Source organism: Equus asinus, chromosome 23 (genome assembly GCF_041296235.1).
Source record: "Equus asinus isolate D_3611 breed Donkey chromosome 23, EquAss-T2T_v2, whole genome shotgun sequence".
NCBI lineage: Eukaryota > Metazoa > Chordata > Mammalia > Perissodactyla > Equidae > Equus > Equus asinus.
The window spans coordinates 63046640-63065389 of record NC_091812.1 but is presented as its reverse complement, the minus strand read 5'-3'; the positions used below and the strand labels follow the sequence as shown (position 1 = coordinate 63065389).

The 18750-nt window shown below is 40.6% G+C and overlaps 1 protein-coding gene across 3 annotated transcripts in view; it reads left to right on the top strand.

The window, feature by feature from the left end:
- KIF24 (kinesin family member 24) overlaps nt 1-18750 on the top strand; it is a 59008-nt gene that overhangs the window by 28692 nt on the left and 11566 nt on the right. For all 3 annotated transcript variants that reach the window (XM_014857397.3, XM_044757009.2, XM_044757010.2), the window contains 4 exons: nt 2009-2224; nt 5275-5362; nt 13209-13330; nt 14140-14245. In XM_014857397.3, the coding sequence (XP_014712883.3) occupies nt 2009-2224; nt 5275-5362; nt 13209-13330; nt 14140-14245 (532 nt within the window). The remainder of the gene's footprint in view (nt 1-2008; nt 2225-5274; nt 5363-13208; nt 13331-14139; nt 14246-18750) is intronic.

Genomic DNA, 18750 nt, shown 5'->3' with positions numbered 1-18750 from the left:
AAAAAAAAAAAAAAAACTAGAAATAGAATTGCTGGGTCATAGGATAGGCATATGTTTATAAGAAAGTGTTAAACAATTTTCGATGTGCTTTTCTACTCCCAGCAGAAATGTATGGGAATTGCAGTTCTGTATCCTCACCATATTTGGTGTTGTCAGTCTTTTTTATTTTAGCCAATCTAACGGGTATGGAACTGTATCTGTTTGTGTTTTTAATTTGAATTTCCTTAATGCCTAATGATACTGTACATCTTTTTGTGTGCTTATTGGCCATTCAAATATCTTCATTTGGTATTTTTTTGTGTAGTCTTTTTATTGTTGTTTTGTAGAAGTTACTTAAATTTTTTTGTTATTTTTATGAGCAGGTTAAAAAAATGAAATATCTTTCAAGTTCACTTTCTTATGCACCAAATCTAGGGAGTGCTGCTTTTTTTGTTTTTGTCTTCATTTGAGGAAGACTAGCCCTGAGCTAACATCTGCCATCAATCCTCCTCTTTTTGCTGAGGAAGGTTAGCCCTGAGCTAACATCTGTGCCCATCTTCCTCTATTTTATATGTGTGACACCTGCCACAGTGTGGCTTGATAAGCAGTGTGTAGGTCCATGCCCGGGATCTGAACCCATGAACCCCAGGTGCGACTGAACCAGAACACATGCAAACTTAACCACTATGCTCCTGGGCCGTTCCTGAGGGAGTGCTTTTTGAGAGAGCATATTTCTAAAATAAGTTAGAGTTTGAATGTTGAGACATTACCAATAAAAAAATAGTGAGTTGCAAATTAAGTACAACTTAAATGTAAATTATGTAAGGTGTAATAAGAGATTCTTCATGCCCATATTTGTTGTTTTTTGAAAAAAGCTAATCACTAAAATGTTCAGAAGATAAGGTAGATATTATTCTTTACTCTCATTCTGCTAGATCTTGTTCAGCATGTTCAAATTTTCCTCCTGTAATCTTTTTCCTAACTTTGCCACTGCCCATGTAAGTGCCCACTCTGCTGGGAGCTATGGTTTAAAAGACAAATCTGATTAGCTGCCGTCTCTCAATTCCCACACTTCCATGGTTCCTTTGCTCTTGTCATATCACTGTTTCTTTGGCTGGTATCTGGCTTCAGGTCCCTTTCTGTGTGTTTATCTCTCTACCCACCTCCAGCCTCCTCCTACCCCTGTGTCCCTGCAGAGACTTTTTCTTGCTGCAAGTAGCTACTTTTGTTATTAATCCATGTGGTCCCTGTTCAAGAGTCTGCAGTAACTATGTACTACCTAACATTGTGCTCACTCTCTGCTTCGTACTGCATAGTTGGGCCCCACAAGACTCAGATAATCTTGGCTTCCAACTCTCCTCTCCACCTTATTCCACAGTTCTTCACACTCAGACAGCAAGTGTGTGCACACACACATATCCACATGCAAGAATAGTGATTCGCACTTAGAATCATAGGACATCAGGGCTAGAAAGGATCTTAGAAATCAAGTAATGCAGTAGTTATTGATGAAAGTAACAACTGAGGCCCTGAGAGAAGCTCTTTTGTGAGTCCTTCCTCAAATATTTTGCTTACGTTGATGTCACTTCTGTCTAAACTTCGTTAATATTCAAATGAGTGGTCACTACCATCCTGTTTATCGTATGATCTTCTGTTATTTATTGTATTTAATTTTCTATTAGTTCTTTCACCAAACTTATCTTTCAGAATTAACACAAAATCTTCTTCTATAGGATCCTCTAAAGCACCTCACATGGAGTCGTTGTTTCCTTAGCTTCCAGAGTTGTCTTATGGTTTTACCAGTTCCATAAAAAATTCCTGTAAGAAAACTCATTTACTGCTTTGAGAATGTTTTTTCCTCTTCCTGTGTTTTTATAATATAAAGCCCTCCTCTCCTTAAAGGATTGTATGTTTATAGCTGCATTTTGTCAAGGATTCTTTTCCTACCTGACTTTTGTCATTAAAAATCCATGTGTAGATCAGCATTTCTCACGCTATGTATAAGTGATACAAATGATTCTTCCCCCAGAGGCAGTGCCACTTGCTTTGCATATGGACAGACAGGTGCTGGAAAGACCTACACCATGATAGGAACTCATCAGAACCCAGGACTGTATGCTCTGGCTGCCAAAGATATCTTCAGGCAACTAGAAGTATCCCAGCCAAGAAAGCACCTCTTTGTGTGGATTAGCTTCTATGAAATCTACTGTGGACAGCTGTATGACCTCCTAAACAGGAGGAAAAGGTACTGGATATGAGTGGGAAACTGTTAATCTGTTCATCATTGTTGTAGGCCAGTGTCCCACTGAATCGTGGGATTTAATGAGAGGCTTTGTACTTTAATGCCCTTTTATGGAATGAGAGTCTGCTAAATAAGATGCATATCTTTTAACTGTCAGTTCAGCTAGAGAAAAATGTAAATTTTCCTTCCATTAATATTTTTTTAAGTGATCAATATCCTAATGTTTATCAAAAGACTAACTCTTTATTTTGATCTATGAAAATGTCATAATTTCAGGAAGTCAGGAAATCAACGTGTCCTTAAATCCCTTCCTATTCTTCTGACCTGTTATTGCACTGGAAGAAGGATAAATAATGTTTCCCGCTTTCTCTTGTTTTTCCTTTCAATAATCTTAGGGTAAACTTAATGATAGTCTCCTGAAATCCATCAAAAGAAAAGAAAATCTCTTTTCTTTGCATAAGACTTTAACCCTTATAAGGCTTAAACTATTACCCTTGTAACATAGTAGCGTAATGTAAAAATATATTCAATAACTCTGATTTTAAATCCCTATTGCATTTTTCTGGCATAAAGTTTTGTTCAGGTTGGAACAGATGACTTTAATTGAATAGGAGGCAATGAAGTTGTGAAGGTATCAACTGACTGGGAGAATAGGGAGGAGAAAGGGAGTAGGGGAGGTGGAAGGATAAAGGGTTGTCGTAACAGAATTAGCCAGACCCGAGACATGTTGGGAGCAGCTACATCAGGTGGAGAGGAGTCAGTTGAGGCTGAGCATGCTGGAAGGCTGGGGAAACCAAATTAGAGAAAAAGACTAGCCCCCAGCAAAGGCATCCCTGTGGAGCTGTCCAAGAGAACATGCAAGTTCCACGTGCTCCAGACAAGCACTAGAGTGGGGGTGGGGGTGGAGGAGCAGCTCCAGTTCGGTAGGGAGACCGTGATAGGGCTGGCCCCCATCATAGAGGGGCACTAGAGTGTTGAACAGCATAACTGGAGAGGCCTCTGTCATGTGGACTATTCCAGCAAGAAGGGGACCTTCAGGTATGCCACAATTCAGAGAACGTACAGGTGTTGGGGTTCAGTTGTGACACAACTGCCAAATAAAGGAGGGTGCTACTTGGGTTGCTTTGGGGAAGAGTAGCCTTTTTTGCCCTGACTTTGTTGTGTTTGAAGCTTCAAGTTAGCTCAGTCACAACTGCTCTTTCAAACCCCAACACCCTTATTAGGAGCCCCTTCCAGTCAGAATGGCCACCTCCTTTAAAGAACTGTTGGCATGAGAATAAAATCCACTGCTGTGCTGTGTGTTTGTGAGTGCACTTCTTGAACCAGTGACCCAGATTTATTGTCCTGTATGTTGGCGTTCTTTAATTGTAGCCACGGGGATGCTAGCTCCTGATTTTGAAGGTTCTCTGGGCTCACTAAGGAAGACCCACACTTAATCTGCAAGTGGGCTGTAGGTTTTTTGGTTTTTTTAGCACCGCTGACTAATAGGTTAATATCTCTTTGTTTCCTACCTTTTTGGGACTTCTGAAATGTCCTGGTCCACTGGTGGCACTCTTTCTTGTTTGTTTAGAGCTGTTATGATCTATCCGTTGTTTTTTTACTAAAATATATTTTCTGTAATAATAGTGGGGCTTTGACAAAGGTAGATAGAAGTATATATGCTCAGTCCACCTCTTAAACTAGAAACCAGTTTAAGGATCTTCAGATTAACTTTTTTTTTTGATGAGGAAGATTGTCCCTGAGCTAACATCTGTGCCAGTCTTCCTCTGTTTTGTCTGTGGGATGCCACCACAGCATGACTTGATAAGCAACGTGTAGGTCTGCACCCAAGATCCAAACCCGCAAACCCGAGGCCACCAAAGTGGAGCACACGAACTTAACCACCACGTCTTGCTTATAGGATTTAAAATTCCATCAGTACATTTTGGGCTGTTTGTTAAGAACCTTTCTGGGGTGAGCTCAGGGCATGAGGCCTGGGGAGTATGGTCAGGGAGTGACATGAGGACTCAGAAAGCCAGATCCTTCATTTATCCAGAAGCCTAACTGTTCCAGCAGAGTTGTTTACTGAAAGGTCATGGGCATTGGTGAGGCTGTTTTCGTCCTATCCTTCTGTAAAAATTTGGAAGCTTAAGGTGAAGCACTGACTGAGAAAAAAAATTTTTTGAGAAAATCAGTTCTTTTTTGGCTATGAAGTAGAATTCCATTTTAAATCTTAATCACTGTCTTATTAAGGGAGAAACATAACCTTAGAGTCTTTGATAGATTCAATGTATGCCCCTTGCTGTATCTGATTTAATGATGATGGTAGCCCATAATCATTCATGATCTTACACACAGGCCTGAGGCATTCGGTTGCAGCACCAACTCTTCCTTGCTCCCTTAGAATGTATATCAGGACTCCTTATGTTGCAAGTAAAGTAAAACCCCACTTATACTTGCTTAAGCATTTAGGGAGGTCATCGGCTCATGTAACTAGAAAGCCTAGAGGACAGTCAGATCTTAGGGTCTTTTTACTCCAGCAGCTCAGGGATGTTATAAGGACCCAGTTTCTTTGCATTTCTCTGCTCTACCTTCTGTGGTGTTAGCTTCATTCCAAAACTGTCTCTCTTGTGGGTGCAAAATGGCTGCCACTGCTCCCAGGGCCACATGCTTTCACTCCCAGAGAGAAAGAGAGGGCACCCCACCCCCAGGCACCTAACAACCAGAGATGGGTACTTTATTTTGATTGGACCAGCAGAGATCCCATATCCACTCCTGAACCAATCACTGTAACCAGGAATACACCATCCACTGATTCTCATAGATCTGGGTTATACATTCATTCTTTTAATTGTTCAACAAATTGCCGATTTGTTTACAACAATCAAGGATGACCCCTGGAGCCTGAGGCTGGAGTTAGGAGGTGTGGGAGTGGGCAGAGAGAGTGCACATTAATCCTACCCAAACAGGAAAACTGCCGCTTAGTCGGGGCGTGGTGGGGTGATTTCTGGGGAGGCGAGAACGAAGTCTGTTATGGAAGCTCTGCTATACCAACCATGTTCTTGCATCTTCAGGCTCTTCGCAAGAGAAGATAGCAAGCATGTGGTGCAGATAGTGGGCCTGCAAGAGCTTCAGGTGGATAGTGTGGAGCTCCTCTTAGAGGTAACTCTTCCTTCCTTACTACCCCACTGTAGCGCCTAAGGACAAAGAAAGAATTCGTTTGCTATCTAGCAAGTATAATGGACTCAGATTTGGGCAGAGGGCAATGACAGGCACACCACTTCACATTTGTAAAGTGAGTCCTCCTCTGAGAGAATAGCTCCTTTCTCTACGAGGTTACTGTCTCAGTGCCGTGGTAGTGGGAGGTAGGCCTGTAGGAGAACCTGATGCATGAGAGGATACTCCTGGGCAGGTTTCAGAGGCTGCTGATATGTATCTCTGGTGGTGGGCTTTGGGCAAAGCTGCTGAAGAGAAATATTTTTCTTATTTTAAATAAAAATTTTAATAGAAGTGTTGGTGGGAATGCAAACTGGTGCAGCCACTATGGAAAACAGTATGGCGAGTTCTCAAAAAGTTAAAAATAGAAATACCCTATGACCCAGCCATCCCACTACTGGGTATCTATCCTAAGGACCTGAAATCAGAAATCCCAAGAGTCCCTTGCACCCCTATGTTCATTGCAGCATTATTTACAATAGCCAAGACGTGGAACCAACCTAAATGCCCAGAAACTGATGATTGGATAAAGAAGATATGGCATATATACACAATGGAATACTACTCAGCCATAAAAAAGAACAAAATTGGTCCATTCGCAGCAACATGGATGGACCTCGAGGGTATCATGTTAAGCGAAATAAGCCACACAGAAAAAGACAAACTGTATATGACTCCACTCATAGGTGGAAGTTAACATATTGACAAGGAGATCTGATCGGTGGTTACCAGGGAAGAGGGGGGTTTGGGGGAGGGCACAAAGGGGGAAGTGGTGTACCCACAACATGACTAACAATAATGTACAACTGAAATCTCACAAGGTTGTAATCTATCATAACATTAATAAAAAATAAAAATCCTCTGTGGCAAAAAAAAAAAATTTTAATAGATAATACTCTCACATGGGTTCAGAATTCAAAAGGTACAATGAAAATAGCCCTTCCATTCCGTTTTCCTGAGACAACTAATTTTCAAAAAATTTTTTGTGTATCTTTCCACAGGTATTTTAAAATCTGCTTCTTTTATTAAAAGTTATCTTTTTATTATAACCAAAGTAATGCTTATTATTAAATCTAAACATTACAAAAATATGTAAGAAGACAGAAAAATAAAGTCCCTTCTAATTTACTGTACCCTGCTCCCCATTCCCCACTGAGATATCCACTATTAACAGTTTAGAATATTTATATATATATTTTCCTGTTGTGGGCATTTATTAACTTAAATCCAATTATATTTCTGGTGGACCTACCTTTAATGCAGTGGTCCTCAACCCTGGCTTTACATTAGATCATTATGGAGCTTTTTTTCTTACTTAAAAAAATAGCACTATATAGGAAAATGCATAAAACCTAAACATGTACAGTAGAAAGAAACAAGCACCCTCATAATCAACTACCCATGTTAAGAAATAGAACATTGCAGCATTGCCATGTCCCCGAACAACCTCCCAGTCACACTCCCTTGCTATCCTGACTTTTATGCTAATGACTTTCTTCCTTGTTACAGCTTTACCACCTGTGTATTCATCCATAAACCATATAGCTTAGTTTTTGCTTATTTTTTAACTGTGTATGAATAGAGTCGCACTGTATATATTCTTTTGTGTCTTCCTTCTTTTGCTCAACATTATGCTTTTGAGTTATTTTTCTCTGTTATTTTTCCATATGGCTATAGTTTATTCATTTTCGTTTGCTGTATAATATTCAATCATATGAATATACTATAATTTATTTAACTATTCTGTTAATGGACAGTTGGGGTTGTTTCTCTTTGGGGGCTATTCTGAACAATGCAGCTGTCAGTGTCTTTGTACATGTATTTCAGTACACAGTATATGAGTTCTCTAGGATATATATCTATACAGTTGTGAAATGACTGGATCAGAGGACATGCGTATCTTCCACTTCCTAGACGATGCCAGCTGTTTTCCACAGTGGTGTAGACTCCCACCAGCAGCATACGAGCAGTCCCACTGCTCTTCATCCTCCCACCCCTTTATTGGTTTTTGAATTGGTGCCAGTCTGGAGGTGTTTAATTATAACCCATTGTGGTTTTACTTTGCATTTTGCTGGTTGAGAGTGAAATTGAATAGCTTTTCATAGTTGTAACTTATCTCTCGGATTTCCTCCTTTGGGAATGCCAGTTCGGGTCTTTTCCTCATTTCTGGATTTTTGTCTTTTTCTTACTGATGTTCTGGGTGTGAGTCTTTTATCAGTTATCTGTGTCATAAGCATGTTGTCTCACTCTGTGGCTTGTCTTTCTGGTTTCATCATAATGTCTTTCAATGCTTGCTTGAGTCCCCCTGAAGCCAGTTAAGTCAGAATCTCTCAGGGATGAGGCCCAGATGCAGGTTATTATTATTATTATTTTAAATTGACATATAGTTCACATACCTTAAAATTCACCTTTTTAAAGTGTACAAATATAATTTTCTTATTGAGATATAACCCATATACCATATTATTCACCCTTTTAAAATATACAAATCAGTGATTTTTTTTAGGATTTTCAAAAAGTTATGCAGCCATCACCAACATCTAATTCCAGAACATTTTCATTACGCCAGAATGAAATACTGTACCATTAGCAGTTACTCTTTGTTTCCCCTGCCCCCAGTGCCTGGCAACCACTAATTTCTTCCTCTATGGATTTGCCTTTTCTGGCCATATCATATAAATGGAATCATACAGCATGCAGCCTTTTGTCTCTGGCTTCTTTCACTTAGCATAATACTTGCAAGGTTCATCCATGTTATAGCATGTCTCAGTATTTCATTCCATTTTATGGCTGAATAATATGCTATTGTATGGATATACCGTATTTTATTTATTCGTTCATCAGTTGTTGGACATGTAGGTTGTTTCCACTTTTTAGCTATTATGAATAACGCTGCTATGAACATTCATGTACAAGTTTTTGTGTGGACGTGTGTTTTCCATTTTCTTGAGTATGTGCCTAGAAGTGGAATTGCTGGATCATACTTCTTGAGGAACTGCCAAACTGTTTTCCAAAGTGGCTGCACCATTTTACATTCCCACCAGCAATGTTTGAAGGTGGGTATTATTTTAGAAGCTCCACGGATGATTCTAACCATGTAGCCATCAGAGTCATTCTTCTAGTGTATCCAGCAAAGCTAGAGTCAAAGAGAGAAGGCTGGAAGGACAGGCTATGTACTTAACGATACCCACCTTTAGAAGAGCTTCACAATATGCCTCTCCAAGGAACTGGGTGTGTGAAATGGCAGAGTGGCTCACCATCAATGTGTCTTTTTCTAACAGTTTCTCTTTCCCAGGACAAATAGGTAAAGTTTGTTTAAGGGTTGGGACCTCATATTTGTGTAATTATCAGATTCCTGAGCCCTAGGATCCAAAACCTGAAGATAGCACCTGAGTGTGACTGTTTTAGAGGGTCACCTAAGAGCCAAGAGCCCCTTTCTAGTGATTCTGCAAAGTGTTCTTCAAAGGTGGGTGCAGAACAAGTGTTTGGGACGTGTTGAAGGGGCTCCTTCAACACTGTAACCATTGTTAACCTGTCCAGAGCTCCCTGCACTATGGAGTCCTAAGGACATTGTTGCTCACACATCTATTCCCTGTGGTCCTCTTGTTCCCACCTCCCCCAGCCATTCCTTCATTTACCTGGGAGTTTCAGGAGAGTTGGTCCTCGCAATGCCTTTGTCCCTGGAGATTAGACCAGTCGCATGAGAAAGGAGCAAACACTGCTAGGAATCCCTTTCCTTCGGCTGTGGGCTGTAACTGTGCTGATGGACAGTCTGGTATCCATCACACTCTCTTCCTGGCAGAGTTTATGGCACTGCTGTACCTAAGTTATGTTTCCTAAGAAAAGCAGAAACAAGTTTCTTGTTAGTCAACGTATTATCACCATTGATACCCTCAGTCTGTAATACACATGAAGTTGTACAAGAAGGAAGCTAGCTGAGATCAGAGTGGAAAGTTGATATAAATTATGGATATCTGACACAGTTACCCTCATAAACATTTATTGACTTGAAACAACAGCACTTTCTAACTCAGGTGTCACACTTGCACTCTCTCAATTGTCACCATTCATGCTTACTCAGGTATCACCCATGTGTTCGCTCAAGTGTCATTCTCGGGCATTACCATCAAGTGTTACCCTCAGAGATCACCCCTCAGGCTCACTCAGGCGTCGCCACTTGTTGCCAGCCTGCACAACTGGCAGCTTCATTTTTCACGTGGGATGGTCCTTCCTTCAGGAAGTTTCTCCTAGGTGTAGTTTATTACCTGGTCTTACTGATGCAGGCACCAGGACTTCCCTCCCCATGCAGAGGATTCACTGACTCATCCAGATTTAGAATCAAGATTTTGTCTGTCAGGCAATTGATGGGCATTCTTTCAGTTGTAGAGATTTACAGGTTTTTAAGTCATTCCTACAGCCATTTCATGTACTTCCAGATATCCATTCCTAAACTTCTAATAAATCTGTTTCATGTTTTATCATTGCCTTGGCTGTAATTGGTAGCAGAGGCCCGCATAGCAAGAGCCTGCCTAGATGAATGTCAGTCGTACACAGGTGACGGAGACTGAATGTCTACATAGGGCCTGTCCTGTCCTTCTTTGGTATTTGTGCAGGAAGCTCAGTGATGAAAGCCGTGTACCCACACAGAGCTGGGTCTCAGTTCCGTGCGCCTCTGAGCGTGTCCTTTCCCTTTCTGAGCCTGAAACGTGCGTGATAGTAGATGACTGGGTTGGGTGATAGAAAAGGAAATGAGATAATAATATGCTTACTGTGATGCTAGCTCAATTTGTCACATCTGTTAATAAGTCCTTGAGTGTTTCTCAGTACCATGGAATTCAGCACTTGTCTCTACTTTCTATTGTAGCAGGTCCTCATTTCACTACTCATGTAACCTGTGTTGTCTAAAGGACATGCGTGTAGAAACTTGCTGGATAGACTTTAGTTATGAAAGGGAGTTTGAGGAAGAGGAGGTAGTGAGAAGAAAAGGGGGCTAGTGGTTTTTAAGGTCATTGCATTAATTTTGCTCTGCTCCTAGACTTGCGTTTCCCCCAAATAGATTGTCTCTCTTTTCCCCTCTTTATTTATTTATTTTTACTTATACTAGGGAGCCTGTGGAATCTCATGTTGATTATAAAGCTCTGTTCCCTCGTGAAACTCTGATTGTTTTACACTTTTGAAAACAGATAACGTTTGAAAGTGTACATGATGTTAGTTCTTTAGTATCTTTTTAAAAGTTACTATTCATTGAGAACTTACCCTGTAGCAGTCATGGCACTAAGTGCTTTACATGTATTATCTTCTTGAATCCTCATAAGTAACCTAGGAGACTACCATTTTATAGATAAGAAACTGGAACCCTGAAAAGTTAAGTGATTTGCAAAAGTTTGCACAACCACATATCAGAGCTGGCATGTGAACCCAGATGTCCAACTTCAGATTTCACTCTCTTCACTGCTACACTTGAATTGTATCGTTTATAAAAGTTTGTCTCATGCTCTTCACAAACTGCCTCGTTTTTACTCCTTAGAGCTCAGCTGTTTTATTCCACAATTTCTGAAAGGCATGGTGATTGCAGGCTGTGAGTGAAGGCTGAGGAAACTGGACCAAGGACCAAAAATTCCTTCATGCCTCCCCTAAAAGAGATTTTAGGAAAGCTTACCTCAACATGTTAGGTTTTCTGAGATGCACTCACAGGCACCTAGTAACATCATGGTGGACAAGGTACAGTGAAAGCCAGGCATAAAACTCTATAATGGAACCCCAGAAGCTGGTCTTTCTTGCCCCCCCCCCCCCGGGGGTGAACCACAAGGCCATCCTTTCAACTTTCTGACAGTGTCCACAGTTGCTGGCTAGGTATGGCCTGGAGGCCTTTCTGAGCTCTCCCTAGGTCCCAGCAGAAGTAGCGTTATTACTCACTTGTGGCAGAAGGCACCTGGCTTCTGTCCCTCTGTGATCCTTCCTTTATCCATCAAGCATGTTGCTTACACAAATGCAGAGGTTTAAAAGATCTCCCCTGTCTCTTCATGGGGTTTGTAAAAGACAGAAAAATCAAAAGAGCAATGAGAATCCTGAAACTTAGGAGGAAATGCACCAGGATCTTGTTAACTCTGGGATTATAGGAGGTATATATTTTCTTCTTTTTTTTTCCTATATTTTCCAACTTTTCCGCAGCAAGCATGTCTTACTTTTCTATTGAAAAAGAGAAAAAAGTTTGATAAAAACAACAATACAGTCTAAGATGATCCATCATCGTTGCATTACAGTTTACGTAAGCACGAAGTCAGAGCAATGCAGAGAGGCCAGGATAAGGAAGTGCGTTTAAACTAGATGGTTCAGTCACAGAGATGGCCTTAAGTGACCTAGTCAGCATCGAAGCTTAGTTGGCAGTGGTTTTTTTGGTACTTGCCACACCCAGCGTAAGGGATTACTGGTCTGATTCCTGATTAGCAGCAACATGTTACCTATGCAGTTAATAATCTAGTTTTATAAATTAACAGATTCTTCTCTGCAAAAGGATTCATCATAGTCCCTCATAGTCCCTTTAAACTTTTAGCACGCTATTTACAAAATGCATTTAAAATATGATTCTTAATAAAGTTAAAAAAATAAAATATGATTCTGAAATACAATTCTAAATCCCACATACAGATAGTCTTTAGAAGCATAGCTGTTACTTAGACCGTGGAGGAACTTATTGTCAGTTAGTTAAATTTTTAAAAAGCCACTTGCCCCTGCTTGTTAAGATATTTTATGGCTTATTGTTGAAGTTTGACTCTGTCATCTTTTGGACTCTTAATTTGGAAACTGTGGCTACATTGAGTATGATATAAAGTGAAATTCTGAGAGATTGAGGAAAAAATGAGATAGGACTTCCTTACCCTTAATTTACTGCAGAATAAATGAATTTATCATAAGTGCCCCAGTGCGGTGGAAACCACGTGGGCTTTGGAGTCCGACATATTGGACGTGGAATTTGGTTCTGCCACACCACAGCCGTTTGTGAGCAAATCACCCTCTGAGTTTATTCCTCAGCTGTAAACTGGACATAATAACCATACTCACCTCACATTAGGCTGTTGTGAGGATCCTATCAAATAATATTTTTAAAGTTCTTCATCTTGTTTCTTCTCAGTAATCAACACTCCTCCCCATGTCCAAAATCAGAGCAGCATGTTCATTTCTGGCTGTGTTTTCAGTGGCTAGAGGCCAGTCCTGAGGCTTCACCTCCTCTCCCTGATTCCCTTGTGGCCAGAGGGACCCAAGGTAGTCTTTACTTCTATTAGGAGGGGCGTTGGCCTCAAGGGAAATCATGGGCTCATGGCAATCACGATAACTCGTCACTTCCATGTTCCCACACATCGGGCCTGGCCTCCTTGGTGACTGCATTCTGGTTGACCAGGGGGATGTGATCAGTCACCAGGATGCACATTTGCTTCAGTTGCCAAGATAGATGGGTATTATGGGACCATGTTTTGGAGCCAAGTTATGCCCTGGGGATTTTAGTCAGGCTAAATCCATCAAATAAATTAAAAAGAATATATGAGATCAAGAAGTAAATTAGCTCTTGAGCTGTTGAATGTTCTCCCCCAAGATTAGTATTCCACATTATTTTCATTGCTGTTGGGTACTTACTCTCTATGATTTAGAGTTTAGGCAGCTTTTCTCATGGAGGGACAAACTGCAGCATACTGACAGAGTTCCATGTCTGGTCTCTGCCGCCCTTAGCCAATCTCAGGAGCCGGACAGCTTTGTTTACTCCTTGGTGAAGTCACCCAGTGGCTTTTATTTTCAGGTGATCCTGAAGGGCAGCAAGGAGCGCAGCACCGGGGCCACTGGAGTTAATGCAGACTCCTCCCGTTCCCATGCTGTCATCCAAATTCAGGTCAAAGATTCAGCCAAGAGGACGTTTGGCAGGTGAGCTGGAAATCTGCAGGGAATTGCATTGTCTGCTTTCCCTAATGTGGCTTTGAAATATGTGTTATCAACAGCAGGACCCTGCCACCAAGGACTTCTTTATTTCAGGGATACAGTGTAGAGTAGTTAGCTGAAATAAATCATTGCACGAAAGTGCCATCAGTTGATTAACCATGAAGTAATGACCTATTGTTGGTCAACCCTTAGTTATTAAAAGGGACATTGATTGCTTCTAACGTGAAACACAGAATCAGTATAGCAGTAGCAGGGAATGCATCTCAGAGAGCTTACAGGCAAAAAAAAAAAGAAAAATTAATCCATCCTTCTTGAAAGAAGCCGTAAGACAATTGGGTACATTCATTCCTTCTCTGGTGCTATCTTAGCGAGCTCTGCCACACTGATGGATGAGCCTATCTCACCTCTGAGTAATGAGTCTTTTTTTTTTTCTTCTCTTTCTTTCATTTTTTTTTTTGGCTGGAAAGCAGCCCACAAAAGTTTCTATTTAATTATCTAAGTGGTCACCTAAGTGATTTGCATTGTGGTCATTTACCCTTATGGGAAGAATGTTTTATTAATTTCACTCATACTTTCTCACAAATGATTAAAACAAGCGGAAGTGTCTAAGTGAACCATGCCAGCAGCAGCTGACAGATCAGAATCTTGCGATACTTTTGGAAAGCTGACAGTAATGTCTTGTCTTTAACAAGGATGGGCCAGTGTTAATTTCTTCCTGCCATCACAAAATGCTGACTGATGTAAAAATAAACCAAAGCCCCAAAGAAGTCATCCCTGCTGTGTCTTTTCTCTAGGATCTCTTTTATTGACTTGGCTGGCAGTGAAAGAGCAGCGGATGCCAGAGACTCAGATAGACAGACGAAGATGGAAGGTGCAGAAATAAACCAGAGTCTTCTGGCTGTAAGTTGTTTGAAAGCTTTAATCTAAAAATCGTCCATGAGAGATTTTGCCCCGCTTTACATGCAGCCAGAGGGGTGAGGGTGGCATGGACTCAGCAGAGCAAGGGCGTGCTCTTATCTGGCAGTCGAATTCCAGGGTCGGAGCTGGAGGCTGCTCAGTCAGACTCTCACAATTCTAGGCCCCTCTTCCCTTCTTTCCCTGCCCTCTCTTCCTCTGGTCAGTGCCTGCCAATTAGGAACAGAGAAGTATTTCTGCAGTTGCTGAATGGTTAACTTAGGTTAGCTTTCGCCCTCTCATCAAGTTTTAAAACTGTATTAATTTTTCAAACATACGAAAGTAGAACAGATAGTATAATGATCTCCCAAATACTTGTCACCCACCCAGCTTCAACATGTGAAAATCTAACCAACCTTCCCTTCCCCAGTTGGATTATTTTAAAGCAAATTCTGTTATGTCATTTTTTCCACAAATGTTTCATTATATACCTCAATGGACTCTTATTTTTTATTACAACCATAATACCATTATCATACCTAAAGAAATAATTATTTAATGTTGTCTGTTATCCAGTAAGTGTTATAATTTCTCCACTTGTCTTTTTACAGTTGGTTTGTTCAAATCAAGATGCAAACAAGATCCTTGGATTGTTTTTGGTTCATCTGTCTCGTATTCCATATGAGTTCTTCTCTCTCTTTTTTTTATATCAATGTATTTGTTGAAGAAAACTAGGTCACTTGTCCTGTGGGATTTCCCACATTCTGGATTAGGCTGACTGCATCCCCACATTGATGTTTAACCTGGTACTCCATTGTCTATATTTTCTTTAAAGTGATTAAGATCTATATTTTTTCTGTCCAATATGGTAGCCACTAAACCACATGTGGCTCCTGAGCACTTGAAATGCGGCAAGTCTGAATTGCAGTGTGCTCTAAGAGTAAAATACACACTGGATTTTGAAGCATGTAAAATGTCTCAATATTTTTCCACATTGATGTACATGCTGAAATAATACTGTCGGGTGTATTGGATTAACTAAAATATATAATTAAGATTACATATTTTATATATATTACATACATATTATATATTATATATGGAATATTATACATAATTATATAGTATATATAATTTCATCTATTTTTTTAAGGTGGCTATTAGAAATTTAATATTACATATATGGTTTGCATTTGTGTAAATATATTTCTATTGGGAAATACATATTTCTATGGGAAAGTGCTAATCTAGAAGCTTGATCAGATTTAGGTTTATTTTTTTGGCAAGAACGATTCATAGGTGGTTCTTGGACTTCCTATAGGAACACATCAGGAGGTACAGAACGTCTGATTGTCTCTTTTTGTGATATTAAGAATTAAGAAAAATTCAAATGTTGTCAGCCTAGTTCCTCCAGTATGAAGTTTCCCATCAGCCTTTTTCAACTAATGGTTTTAGCAGTCGTTGATGAGCATCGCCTGTGTCCATTGTTTCATTAGGGATTCCAAAATGGTGATATTCTAATTCTAATATTCCTTCCGTTTTTATTAGTTGGAAAGAACTTTCCCAAAACTATCTGATTGTCCTGAAATTTAGTTTATACAGTGGAGGCAAGATGAATGCTTGACTTTTTGCCTTTACTCACCAGTTCTCAGAATGAGTTGGTGTCCTAGTAACCTAAACATGACCAATGAGTGTGTTGTTGTTGTTTACTTTTTTTGTGTGTTTGTATTATTATAACACTATAATCATTATTCTTTTCACTGCTTAAATTGTATGTCCTTGGCCAGTGGGAGCCTTTTCAATTATGTTCCTGTGTCTTTTTGACCCAACTCTACTACTTCCTGATAGCCTTCTGGCTTTATGCAGTGACAAGATGTTCTAGGCTTATCTTATACATTTCCTTCCCCAGACCTTGAATCAGCCATTTCTTCAACAAGCCCTGGTTTTAGAGGGAAATGGTATTTAGAGACCACTTAAGGGTGCTAGGGGTGCTTACTACCACTGGGTTAGTTTTGCTTCTAGACCTTTTTAATGGATGGAGGTAGGAAATTGTTTTGTTTTGTTTTGCTGAGGAAGATTGGCCCTGAGCTAACATCTGTGCTAGGCTTCCTCTATTTTGGATGTGGGTTGCCGCCACAGCATGGCTTGACGAGCAGTGTAGGTCTGCGCCCAGGATCTGAACCCACAAACCTGGGCCACCAAAGCGGAGCATGCAGAACTTTAACCACTAAGCCACAGGGCCAGCCCTGGAAATAAATTTTTTTGAAGGAGAAAAATATATGAGGGATTTATACTAATAAATTAATTCAAAATTAAGATTCCAGGGTTTTTGCTTAACTTTTTTGAATTTATATTTCTCTTATGCTAGAATTCTCGGTTCCTAAAAACATTAATATAATTTATCTGCTCTACTTCAATATGTATGTATTTCAAAATAGTGCTACTGTTACTCGTAGTGTGATTACTGAATTCAGACTAAGATTTCTTTGCAGGGGCCGGCCCGGTGGCGCAGCGGTTAAGTGTGCACGTTCCACTTCTCGGTGGCCCAGGGTTCGCCAGTTTGGATCCCGGGTGTGGACATGGCACTGCTTGGCAAAAAGCCATGCTGTGGTAGGTGTCCCACATATAAAGTAGAGTAAGATGGGCATGGATGTTAGCTCAGGGCCAGTGTTCCTTAGAAAAAAGAGGAGGATTGGCAGTAGTTAGCTCAGGGCTAATCTTCCTCAAACGAAAAAAGATTTCTTTGCAGTTTCCTTTTTACCCTTAGGTTGTAGCCCACTAGAGATGTATAGTCATAATATTGTGTTGCAAAGTCACTTGAAATAATTCTTCTGTGTGCTTGAGCTTACCAATTTCATATTCAGTTAAAGTAAAAATTGGAAAACAAGCCACCTTCAGATTCTGTTCCCTCACATTCACATTGTCCCCTCAACCCTGTTCCCTCCCTCCCCTTAGATAACCGTTTTTCTACCTGTCTCGATGTTTTTTTGTTTGTTTGTTTTTTAAGATTTTATTTTTCCTTTTTCTCCCAAAGCCCCCCGGTACATAGTTGTATATTTTAGTTGTGAGTCCTTCTAGTTGTGGCATGTGGGACACTGGCTCAGCATGGCTTGATGAGTGATGCCATGTCTGCGCCCAGGATCCCAACCAGTGAAACCCTGGGTCGCTGAAGCGGAGCACATGAACTTAACCACTCGACCACGGAGCCAGCCTCATACCTGTCTCTATGTTTGTACTCACCACTTTTCTCAGAAAAAAAGGCAGGGTACTGTAAACACTGTTGTGCACTTTGCTTTTCTACCCCACAGTGTCCTGGAGCTCACTCCATGGCTGTATAGAGATCTCCCTTGATTCTTTCTATAGCTGCATGGTGCTCCCTTGTGCCCATGCATATTATTTAAGTCCTTTGATCAGAACTGAAGTCATCAGCTAGGCACGTTATTTCCATGCCTCATGAGGGATAAATTGGGAGGCTGAGAGAGAAATCAGCATCTTTTTCTTTTTCTTGTTTAAATTTTGAATAATTTTAGATTTATTTAAAAAGTTGCTAAAATAAATACACAACATTTCTTCTCCCAGCTTCCCTAATTTTTTTTTTCTGAGAAAGATCAGCCCTGAGCTAACATCTGCTGCCAGTCCTCCTTTTTTTTGTTTGTTTGTTTTTTGCTGAGGAAGACTGGCCCTGAGCTAACATGCATGCCCATCTTCCTCTACTTTATATGTGGGACACCTGCCACAGCATGGCTTCATGAGTGGTGCCATGTCCACACCCAGGATCCGAACCAGCAGACCCTGGGTCGCCGAAGCAGAACATGTGAACTTAACCGCTGTGCCACTGGGCCAGCCCCCCAGCTTCCCTAATGTTAACATCTTACATAACCATAGTAAAGTGATCTAAATCATCAGGAAATTAACATTGCCATAATACTGTTAACTAACCTACAGACATTTGAATTTCACCAGCAGTCCCACTAACATCCTTTTTCAGCTCCAGGATCCTTTGTTACATTTAGTTGTCGTTTTTCTGTAGTCTCCTCAGTTTTTGCCAGTCATGACCTTAACATTTGAAGAATGCTGGCCAGTTATTTTTCAGAATGTCTGAATTTGGGTTTGTCTGATGTTTTCTCATGATTAGATTGAAGTAATGAGTTTTTAGCAAAAATACCACGGGAGGTGTACCCTTCTCAGTGTATCATGTCAGGTGTGCCTGAAGTCAGTGCCCTGACTCTAGAATTTCTCCTGCCCCATTCAAACAACTTACGTCTGAGTCAACATTTAAATCTACCCCTGTAGGTGTGCGTGTGTGAGCGGGGAGGCAGGGGAGTGGTGTGGATATTTTCTCTACTGAAGTGCGTCTTTAGTTGGGAAGAATGTAAGAAGAGAGAAAGTTCTGGCAAACTGGAACTGCCACCACATAAGCTTGGACTCTGGGACCTGGTCCATGCTATCAGGGCTAATCCTAGGATCACAGCTGTTAAGGTGGGGGGCCCTTAACTGGGCACAGCTTACAC